The 10,944-nt window shown below is 62.3% G+C and overlaps 2 protein-coding genes across 2 annotated transcripts; one reads left to right on the top strand and one right to left on the bottom strand.

Annotated features, from left to right (window-relative positions):
- Positions 1-718: 718 nt before the first annotated feature.
- BET1L (Bet1 golgi vesicular membrane trafficking protein like) lies at positions 719-4,141 on the bottom strand. Its single transcript, XM_038562884.1, has 4 exons — positions 4,035-4,141; positions 3,383-3,474; positions 3,123-3,179; positions 719-3,001 (listed from the first exon to the last, which is right to left on the bottom strand). Exons 1-4 carry the CDS (start codon positions 4,051-4,053, stop codon positions 2,834-2,836), a joined length of 336 nt encoding a protein of 111 aa, XP_038418812.1. The 5' UTR covers positions 4,054-4,141; the 3' UTR covers positions 719-2,833.
- A 1,083-nt stretch (positions 4,142-5,224) lies between these two features.
- RIC8A (RIC8 guanine nucleotide exchange factor A) lies at positions 5,225-10,841 on the top strand. The gene is made up of 10 exons (XM_038562885.1): positions 5,225-5,418; positions 5,631-5,678; positions 5,764-6,351; positions 6,794-6,885; positions 7,408-7,558; positions 8,584-8,679; positions 8,762-8,906; positions 8,979-9,123; positions 9,519-9,638; positions 10,052-10,841. Exons 1-10 carry the CDS (start codon positions 5,335-5,337, stop codon positions 10,170-10,172), a joined length of 1,590 nt encoding a protein of 529 aa, XP_038418813.1. The 5' UTR covers positions 5,225-5,334; the 3' UTR covers positions 10,173-10,841.
- Positions 10,842-10,944: the final 103 nt, after the last annotated feature.

Consider the following 10,944-nt stretch of genomic DNA (forward strand, 5'->3'; position numbering starts at 1 on the left):
ACTCAGCAAGGCCACGCAGGCGTCAACCAGCAGGCTCAAGAGCATGGGTTTAGGTGACAGCAGCCGAAGGCTCAGGTCTGACGGCCGAGGCCTAAAGTTCTAGACAGACGCGGTCCCCACACTGTGCTCAAATTCCAACCACATTAATCCTAAAATGTAAATTACTTTAATTGTGACTACATCTAAAGTGATCTGTCACACAACAAAGGCAACACGGGGAGCTCGAGGATGTGGGCCAGGAAAGGGCCTCCCAAGTGAGGCCAAGGACTGGTGTTCCTAGAGGCTGCAGGGAGTCCGAGGCCAGGCCTTTGAGGAGTGGAGTGTGGATCTCACCTCATTTCCAGAGAGAGGGTGCCGTGCAGACTGCAGGGGGGGAGGGGAGGCCCCACTGTTGTCCCCATGAGCCCATCAGCCATAGCCATATGGAGCTCAGTACAGCCACTGACCTGGGACCATGTGAGGCTATATTCTGAGCACCTCACATTTACTCATTTACCCCTGGGGGGTGATTACAGAAACCTGGCTGACACAGTAGCAAGCCTGTGACCGCCCACCTGTGTGTGTTGGGGGCGGGGGGCACACGAGGAAGGGACACAGCAGAACCAGAGACAGAGGGAAGCGGGGGCGCAGACCACCAGTATCCACGGCCAGCCTGCCGTCCGGGATCAGCGCCAGATGAAACGGTCAAGCGCCCAAGAAAATGAGAACAGCAAGACTGTTTACTTCATCACGAAGCTGTTTATTCCAAATGTGTATTAAGTGCCTTGTCCTTGAATGATGAGATAGAGCCTGGCAGTGTGTCCTCACTTGGCACGGGCTGAGCCCCCGGTCCTTGTCGTTTTAGGGGTCTCAGGGACCGTCAGTAAACCGTGTGTAAACCTGGACGGTGTGGTCTCAGGCAGGACAAAAGCTCCGGCAGGTCAGCAGCAGAGCTGCCACGCCCCCTTCCTGGGATCCATCCCAATGCGAGAATGAGAAACAAGACGGTGAATCAGAAATGAACTGAAACTCAGACCCCAAATAGCTGGAAGGGCCACACAGAGCTGTGGAGTGGAGGTGGGGAGGCAGGACAGTGTGCAGCCGTGGGCTGTCTCGAGGGGACAGCAGAAAGCACTTGTCAAGACTACCCGAAACACAAAACCTAAACCAGCCCACATCGACCCCGTAGTCTGGTGTGTCTCTCACAGCTGAGGCATGTTCTCAGGGAGAGGTCAGCAGCACAGGCCCAGGGAGGGGGGGGGGACGCAGGCCACGGGTGCACCTGCCGTGTGGCCAGATGGACACTGCAGGCTCCATTAACCTTGGTGACCAGCGGACGTGTCCCGGTGGCAAGACAAGACGTAGCAGGAGACCACCAGAGAGCTAACTCAGATCCACGGTGTGTACGTGGCGACTGCGGAGGAAAGACCACAGGGCCCGAGAGGGAACGTCGAGTCAGGGACACAGCAAAGCTCCACAGGCAGGGAGGCCAGCTGACCTCCCTGGATGAGCAACTAGCATCTGGAGGCTAAGGGCACTCAGAAGATGAGGCCGAGCAGCCCAATAGCTGCTGTGCAGGAGATAAGGAAGCTATGATGACCACGTGCCAAACTTGCTGCAGGGACAAGGGCAAGAGAGGGGAGGGAGGCAAGGAGAACACAGAGCAGCGGCAGTGCTGAAGGGGAGGCGCCCAGGGCCAGAGAACGGAGCTGATGTGTGGTCGGCGCACGTGTGATCACCCACGGGATGAGGGGGGGAATGGGCGGACAGCAAACCAAGTTGTCCTCTGGGAGGAAGGGGGAGCGACTGGGCTGGCAGAGGATCGGAATATAGGGGAAGGAACCGGGGAGGACACAGCTAGCAAATCATTTCTTATGTGTCTTCATGCACATACGAGGGTGCGGACGCCCAGCTGGGCCTGCACTTTGTGGTTTGTGTGAACATGGGGCTGGCCAAGCGGGCAGTGAGGGCTCAAAGAGAGGCCAGGGATGAGGCAATGATGAAGAGTCCCCTTATTCAGGGAATACTCACTGCTGAAAGGCCTCACATGGTGGAGGGGAAGCTGCCCGGTGACCCCTGGGTCTTATAAAACTTGTTAGGGAGCCCTCTCGTCTTGACCACAGAGGTGCTGCACCCCCACCCCAAACACACAGACAGAAACCCTTCTAGAGCTCCCATCTCTGGTCTCCCAGAAATACGTCTTTGGTGTTAGGTAGATCCTGAGTTCCTGCTCCTGAATACAAGACTGTGGATCCAGAAGGATCAGGGCCCAGTGCCTCTGGCCAAGGTTGAAGTCCACTTCTTCATCCACAACCCCCTGCCCTTCTCCGAGGGTCTGGGGGGCAGACGTGACCTCGGGGCGGAACCCCTGGCGCAGACCTGCCCATGTTCAGCAGCCCTACCGAGTAGCTGCTCCTCTGAACAGAGCAGATGGTGCTCAAAGTTCATAACCGAACCCCCTTCCTGTGTCAGCTCCAGGCTGCTCACGTATCGGACGTGACCTTACCCAAAGCCTCAAGACGTCGAAGCCCCAGGGGACAAGGAAGGGCTGCTGGCCACAGGTGGCCACGTCGAGGATTCACACCCAGCTCTGCCAGGGCCTCCACACCCCGAGTAGCACAGGGGCTGGGGCTTGGTGTCCCCAAGGGAAGGAGCTGCACTGCATGGGACCAGCCAACAGGAGCTCACTTGGGCGCAGGCAGCCGTCAACTCCCAGGCACACAGCAAGAAAACTCCCAGGCCGGGATCCCCCTTTCAAAGGAGTATTTTGCAGGTAGGTCCTCAGGAGCCTAGGCCACCAGGCGGGGGAAGACCCTGGTTGCCCCTGCACCCACAGAAGTCGGCTTCTGGTGGCTCACGTCCTTGCCCTTGACAGAAGGTAGGAGAGGATGAAGAAGACCACGATCAGGCCCAGGGCCATGCCACACAGAAGCTTCCGGTTGTCTCGCCCGGACCTCGCCATGGTGGAAAAGCGCTTCACGCTCCCCGTGAGCAGGCCTGTCATGCTAGTGAAATCCGAGTCCTGAGGGAGGAATCCCAGCAAGGTCACACAGGGCGGCGCCTCCACGACTGCCACGCAGGTGCCGCAGCGCCACCAGGGCCTGCCCGAGCGGCCCGCGCCCCGCGCCGACGGAGCCCCTTACCATGCTGTCCAGGTACCGGTTCTGGTCTTCTGCGTCCCTGTCGATGTCCAGGGCCAGCTGCTCAGAACGCGGGGCGGGGGGCAAGGTCAGGCCAGAAAGACTCGGTGGGTCCCGCCCGCGAGGCCAGCGGACCCGCCAACACCCGCCGGCGGGATCAGGCCGGGCCTCCCCGGGCCTCAGACACCAGCGCCCCGAGGAAGCCCGGGACCCTCCCCAGCCTCTGCCCTCCTGTCCCCGCTCGCAGGGAGGACCGCACTGACCGACTTAAGCCTGGTGACCTTGGAGGCCAAGCTGTCGGCCATCCGCTTGTTCTCCCGGTCTAGAATCTCCTCCACGGCCGCGGGGCTCTGGGCTGCGAGAAGGGACAGTCTGAGCCTAGGACCGCAGGCGCGGAGGCCCCGGTGAGGGGGGCCGCGGCCCCTGCTCGGCCCCCGCGCTGCCCCGGGGCTCCCTCCGTCCTGCGGACAAGCCAGGGGCCGCGGCCGGGGCCGGGGCGCGAGCGCGGACAGCCCGCGGAGGACGGCGCCCGGGGGTGGGCCCGCGCTGGGAGGCAGTCACCCGGCGGGGCCGCTCGGAGCAGCACTGGCGCGGGCGCGGCGGCCCCGCAGGTCGGCCGGCAGCCAAGGCTGAGCAGCGCAGGCCCGAGGCCCCCGCACCCCGCGCGGCCCGGGGCGACCCCGACCGTCGGCCACCGCCCGGGCTCGGGGCGCGGACGTGCGGCGGGCCGGACGCCCCGATGGCGGGCCCGGGTGCGCACGAAGGCCGAGGCGGGCTGTCAGCGTCCCGCCGCCCGCCCTCGGCTCCTGCCGCCCCTCCCGGGGAGACCAGGGGCTCTGGGGCACGCGAGGGGCCCGCCCGCCGGAGGCCCCGGGCGGAGCAGCCGCGGCCCCCCGACCCCAACCCGCCGCTCACCCCGCGCCCAGTCCGCCATGGCGCCCGCCCCCGGCCCCGTCCCCGGCCCCGCCCCGCCAGCGGCCCAGCCACCGCCTCAGCGGACGTGGCGCAACCGGGGAGGACCGGGACCCCGCCGCTTCCGCTCTGCCCGCCGACTTCCGGCCGACGTCCGGCCGACTTCCGGACTAGGGGGGCGGGCCTTAAGTGCCGAGGACGCGTGACAGACGCCGCCAGCGGCCAATGGCGCGGAGGGCGGGGCCGGGTCCCGCTCCGGGCGTCCCCGCTTTCCCCCGCGGGCCTGGCTGCTGGGGTCGCCGCGGGTCCCCGCCCCAGGCGTTGCCGAGGGGACGCGGTGGAGGCCAGGGCCTGGAAGACGCAAGGGTGACGCACTCCGAAGGGAAGCGAAGCCAGACGGGGGCCGGGAGTGTGGGGGCAGCAGAGGCCGTAGCGGCCGGTGCCTCTTGCCTTGGTCCCGGCGCCGCGGGAACGGAGGCGGCCCACAAAGGCTGGCTGCACGGCGGGCACCGCTGCGACCACACACACGGGAGAGGGAGCTCAGTCCAGGCCACACACCTGGGACGTGGCTGCCGGTGATCCTGACCCTCCCCGCCCTCCCCTGGAGCTCAGGGACATGTTTGCGTCCCCGCCGCGGCCACCGAACGACCTTCCCCCGGATCCCTTCTTATCGTCCGGCCTCAGCAGAAATGCTACTTCCGCACATCCCTTTGCAGCCCACTTTATTCGCCACAGCGCTGAGACCGCTGCCCGTGGCTCCTTGCCCTCACGTGCGAGCTCACGCTCCCAGAGGGCCGGGAACCAGCGGTCGGCGGGTCCCGGGGCCGCAAAGTCCTTCCCACTTCGCTTTTCCCCCGGACTTGCACTGGTGCTAGGCATCTAGGGGGGCGTGCGTGGGAAGGTGAGTGGGTCCCCGTTAGCTTCGGAGGCCGCTCAGCTCCGAGGTCGAAAAATCACCTAGTAGGACCTTTGAAACTCGCGCTCACTCCCCGGCAAAACACTCAAGTCCCAGCCAGCTGATCCAGGTCTCGCCCCCTTAATGAACCTACAGCCCTGGCCCCGCCCCGCGGCGCGCGCTCCCAGTCCCGGCATGCCGCGCGCGCAGCCCTGGCCCCGCCCCGCGCGCTCCCAGTCCCGGCCTGCCCCGCGCGCAGCCCTGGCCCCGCCCCGCCCCGCCCCGCCCCGCGCGCTCCCAGTCCCGGCCTGCCCCGCGCGCCCAGTCGGGGCGGAGCGGCGGAACTCCGCCCGGAGCCGGGAAGCAGCTCCCCTTCCCGCCGGCTCGGCGCGGGATCCCGGAGGCGCCATGGATCCCCGGGTGGTTGCGGATGCCGTGGAAGCGGGCGAGGAGGACGTGATCATGGAGGCTCTGCGCACGTACAACCGGGAGGTGAGCGCGAGCCGTGAACGTGCTTGCACGGAAGAGGTGGGCCGGGCGGGGCTCGCGTGTGCGGACCCGGGCCTGCGGGCTGCGGGCGGCGGGCGGCGGGCGGCGCGCGGCGGAGGGGCCGGGGTCTGCGCGCACCTTGGGGGACGGGGAGAGGCGGGGGGGGTGCGGGCGCCCGCGGCGGCCGAGCCCGCTGAGCCTCCCCGTCTCTGCAGAACTCCCAGAGCTTCACGTTTGACGACGCCCAGCAGGAGGACCGGAAGGTGGGTGCGGACCGAGGGCAGGGGGCGGGGGCGCGTGGCCCCGGGGTAGGGGGCCTGCTGGAGCCGCTCTTCTTCCCGCCCACAGAGGCTGGCGGAGCTGCTGGTCTCGGTCCTGGAGCAGGGCTTGCCACCCCCCCGCCGCGTCACCTGGCTGCAGAGCATCCGCATCCTGTCCAGGGACCGAAGCTGCCTGGACCCTTTCACCAGCCGCCAGAGCCTGCAGGCCCTTGCCTGCTATGCCGGCATCGCCTTGGAGGGGTCTGGCCCGGAGCCTCTGGACATGGACGTTGTCCTCGAGTCCCTGAAGTGCCTGTGCAACCTCGTGCTGAGCAGCCCGGTGGCACAGGTGCTGGCAGCAGAGGCCCGCCTGGTGGTGAGGCTCGCAGAGCGCGTGGGGCTGTATCGCAAGAGTAGCTTTCCACACGACATCCAGTTCTTTGATCTGCGCCTCCTCTTCTTGCTCACGGCACTTCGCACTGACGTTAGGCAGCAGCTGTTTCAGGAATTGCGGGGAGTGCACCTGCTGACTGATGCGCTGGAGCTGACCCTGGGAATGAGCCCTGACGAGAACCCCCCGGAGCTTCTTCCTCCCCAGGAGACCGAGCGGGCCATGGAGATCCTCAAAGTGCTCTTCAATATCACCTTCGACTCCATCAAGAGGGAGGTAGACGAGGTGAGGACTGACTTGAGCCCACAGGTAGGGCTTAACGGTGTGGACACTTGCTGGCTCTGTTTGCCTATAGCGAACTCGTAGGTTCCAGGTATCAGACGGGGAGAGGACGGGAAGAGCTCTCAGCCTATTGGGAGGAGGCAGGGAGCTGTACATCATGTACAGGGGCCTTCAGAGACTGTCTGAGAAAGGCAGAGGGCATACCTGGCACTTGCAGCCTGGTAGGAGGGCTGTTTGGTACATGGAGAGGTCACGAGCAGGACACTAGAGTAGGTTGTGATTTTTATCCCAGGAAGACCTGGTAATGGTCTTGGTTAAGGAAATGCTTTCAAGGCTACGTGGGGGAGGACGAGGGGTTGGGCACACAGTAGAGAAAATGCATAGTCCGTGCATGTGATCCCAGAGTGGGGCCTCCTCTCACAGGAACCCCTTTCTTTTTGGTCAGGAAGATGCGGCCCTTTATCGGCACCTGGGGACCATTCTGCGGCACTGTGTGATGGTCGCTGCTGCTGGAGACCGCACAGAGGAGTTCCACGGGTGAGGGTGGGGCCCGTTCAATGGAAGGGAAGTGTGCTCAGGGGTCTAGACAGTAGTTCTCACCCTGGCTGTCGGCTAGGCTTCCCCCTGGAGAGGCTTCACCTACAGGGGTGGGATTTCCATCAGTGTGTGTCTATGGTAAGGGGCTAGGACAAGAGAAACGAATCCAAGAACGGTATCTGTGTCTGCAGTGGAGTTAGTAGTAACCAACCACGTGGTAGTTAGCGAGTAACTGCTGAGTTCTGTTTCGGCGACTTGTGCCTGGGCAGGTTCTGGCGCTCCAGAGATTGTCCGCGGGGCTTCAACCCAGACGGAGCGTGCCCCCTTTCTTAGGAACTCACCCCACCGACTATGTGGGAACATCTCTAGGGTCAGTCTCACCCTCAGTACCGGCCCCTGGTTCTGGTCATCAAATCCCTAGATGCTAGTTCAAGTCACATGCGGCCTCTTTAGGGGGCAGCAAGGCTTGTACTTATGCTGGGGGGTCGGACCTATCAAGCCCTCCTCCTGATCTGTCCTCAGCCACACAGTGAATCTCCTGGGGAACTTGCCCCTCAAGTGTCTGGACGTCCTCCTTACCCTGGAGCCACACAAAGGCTCCCTGGAGTTCCTGGGAGCGAACATGGATGTGATTCACGTCCTTCTCAGCTTCCTGGAGAAGCGTCTGCACCAGGTGGGCAGAGGGACCTGACCTGTGGGGTCCTCAGTGGCTCTGACTTTCCCAAGCAGCCTTGATCACTGCTTTTTTTACGGTCACACTGGTAAGCAGAGTGTGATTCAGGCCATTTCTCCAGCTGCTTCGTGGTCCAGTTTGGCAGAAAACCAGATTCTACCTCCCTCAGAAACACGTGGCCCCTCTCACACGCACACACTTGAAGGTTTTACCTGTGCTGGTTATCTTGACGGGTTTTCAGAGTCAACAGCGGAGTTTGTGTCTTAGAGCTGTTTGTGGCTGTCTCTAGAATCCTTGCCTGTGCCGTCAGAGCACTAGCATTGCTGTGTGCAGGCAGCCCTCGGGACGAGTGACACTTGTCTCTTGGCATCCCTTGGGGAACCCACCACCACCTCGAGCCAGAGGCTGCCTGGTTCCCATGCCTGCACACAGGACGTTGGCCAGCTAGACCTCCAACCAGCCCCTCTGGGATACTGCAAAGCAAGATGGAGTGAGATTAGTTGTCACGTTGCTCACGTGCGCTATGAGCTGGGTCCCTTGCATTGCACATCATGGTTGTGACTGCTTCTGCCACAACCCGGGGTGGGGGGGGGTGGTCCAGGGAGGTCACTGGGCGGGGGGGAAGCCGGGGAAGGACAGGAGCTCTTTGCTCACTGGGTCCATGAAGCCCACAGGGTAGGGATTTTGTTTTTGCGTTTTGGTCACTATTTTTTGAGGACGGGTCACGTGCCACTGGTGTGCTAACGGCTACGAATGTTTTGTGTTTTCCCTACGACTTTGGTGTGTGGGTGAGGAGGTTAGAGCAGATGAGTGGCCCCAAGTCCCAGAGCACACGAGAGCCCTAAGTGCAGTTCCATCCGCGGCCCCTTGAGGCTCCCAGACGCCCAACGCCCACTCTTGGCCCCTCAGCTGACTAACTGTGGCAAGGCGTCTTCCCGAGCGCCTCCTGCCAGGACCATCCAGTGTGCGCGTGTAGCCCCCTGACCTCAGGTCAGGTGGGGGCGGTGACAGAGGCTCCTCTGCAGACGCACCGGCTGAAAGAGAGTGTGGCCCCCGTGCTGAGCGTGCTGACGGAGTGTGCTCGCATGCACCGCCCGGCCAGGAAGTTCCTGAAGGCCCAGGTATGGGGGCTAGGGGCCAGGACGGAACTCTGGTCAGACCCCAGCCGCTCCAGGCCCAGGCTGAGGGACGGCTGCCTCCCAGGTGCTGCCCCCACTGCGGGACGTGAGGACTCGGCCTGAGGTCGGGGAGCTGTTGCGGAACAAGCTTGTTCGCCTCATGACGCACCTGGACACTGACGTGAAGCGAGTGGCCGCGGAGTTTCTGTTTGTCCTGTGCTCTGAGAGTGGTGAGTGCTGGGATCTGCCCCCACACCTGCCCCTCGCCACCTTCACACACTGACCTCTGCCCTGCCCCTCAGTGCCCCGATTCATCAAGTACACTGGCTACGGAAATGCTGCCGGCCTCCTGGCTGCCAGGGGCCTCATGGCAGGCGGCCGGCCTGAGGGCCAGTATTCGGAGGACGAGGACACGGACACAGATGAGTACAAGGAAGCCAAGGCCAGGTGTGTGCTCCTCCACCCTTGGCTGCCCTCACTTGGCCTGGTCCCAGTTCCCACACCCACAGGGTCCCGCAGGGTGAGTGGGACGGGATGACAGATGTGTCAGACTTTGGGGAGTCAGGCCTTGGTTCTTGGTATCAGGTTATTCCATTGAGAACATGGGCTGCAGGAGCCAGGCAGTTAGGGGACCAGCAGATCCAGGTGGCAGGAGCTGGTTCACTGCTGCTCCTGGAGGGAGGCCCCTGCAGCCACCTTGCTTCTTGCCATTCCTAGGAGAATGGGTTTCTTGGCAGTCCAGGCCCAAGCAGGATGTGTAGGACCCCACCCAGCCGGGGCAGCTGCCTCTTGTTCTAGAGAGGCACTCATGCATTCCCTATGCCCCCTCCCCTGGGAAGCAGCATAAACCCGGTGACCGGGAGGGTGGAGGAAAAGCCGCCCAACCCCATGGAGGGCATGACGGAGGAGCAGAAGGAGCACGAGGCCATGAAGCTGGTGAACATGTTTGACAAGCTCTCCAGGTACGTGGTGTGGTGAGGAGGGGCCCCTGGCGGGGAGAAGGGAGAACAGAATCCCAGGCCCGGGTCCAGCCTAGTGAGCTGCAGGGGGTGGGGTCAGTGACGGGCTTATGCAGGGCTGCCTCACTCAGGTTGGAGACAAAGGAAACGCCTCAGGAAAGGATTAGATTTGAGGTTGGTATTACGTTTATCTCATAGATGAGATGAAAATTGAGACCTAGAGAAATTAAGAGACTGTGTAAGGCCCCAAAGCCACCAGGTAGTAGTTGGGACTCAGGCGTGTCTGACACAAGTTCCCACCCTGGCTTCCCTAGTAAACGGGAGCAGCTTGGAGCACATGCACGGAGCCAGGGGTAAGCGGGACTGCCTCACCTGCCGGGCCTCTCCCCCAGCCTCACCATGTTCTTCCCTCGCAGGCACAGAGTCATCCAGCCCATGGGGATGAGTCCCCGGGGTCAGCTGACGTCTCTGCAGGATGCTATCTGTGAGACCATGGAAGGGCAGCTCTCCTCGGAACCTGACTCAGACCCCGACTGAGGACAGCCAGGCTCTGGTTCCCCCTTCAGAACTGGTGCTGCTTCCAGAGATGTCCTTGGGACTGTGACCCGGGGAAACCATGTCCCTCTCCAGCTCAGAGATCCCTCTCTCTCTTTACCTCCAAAGTTCTGTTAATGATTTGTTTCTGGTCCGGTTTCTTATCTTTAGGACTGTGAGGGTCTGGTCCTGCTGCGACTCTGGGAACTCAGCCTTGATTTCTACTGATGAAGTGGCCTCGGGTGTATGCCAAGAGGATGGGGGCAGAGGCTGAGTGTGGGCACACCCAAGCATGTCCCAGTCTGGCATGCCTGCCTAGAGCTTCCACAGCAAGCAAGTGCTGCAGTTCACAGGAAAAGAGCTTGCCAGAACTGTACACACTAAGGACAGAAACATACATCCAAGGTATGCGCTGCTACTTCTGTCCCCACTGAGCTCAGGACTGGTAGCCTCTTCCGCATCCTAGGTCCTCGCTCAGCCGTCTGCTCTAGTATCCACAGCACCCAAGCGCTCACCGCTTGTGACAGTGGAGTCCTGACCTTCCCACTGGCGTAGACCATAAATACATGAGGAAAATGTACCTTGTAAAACCCTAAGTCTGGATTTCTATCACGTTCCACAAAGCATCCTAGAAACACCATCTTGGAATAAAGAGTTTCAAGCAGGAGCCTATGTATGAGGAATTAATTTCATTCCTTTCAGAATTCAGCCCTTTTTCTACAACATTAGTCACATCTGTTTTTGAGGAGTCTGTTAAGTGTGCCACGGGCAGGGA

Source organism: Canis lupus, chromosome 18 (genome assembly GCF_011100685.1).
Source record: "Canis lupus familiaris isolate Mischka breed German Shepherd chromosome 18, alternate assembly UU_Cfam_GSD_1.0, whole genome shotgun sequence".
In the NCBI taxonomy this organism is placed as follows: domain Eukaryota; kingdom Metazoa; phylum Chordata; class Mammalia; order Carnivora; family Canidae; genus Canis; species Canis lupus.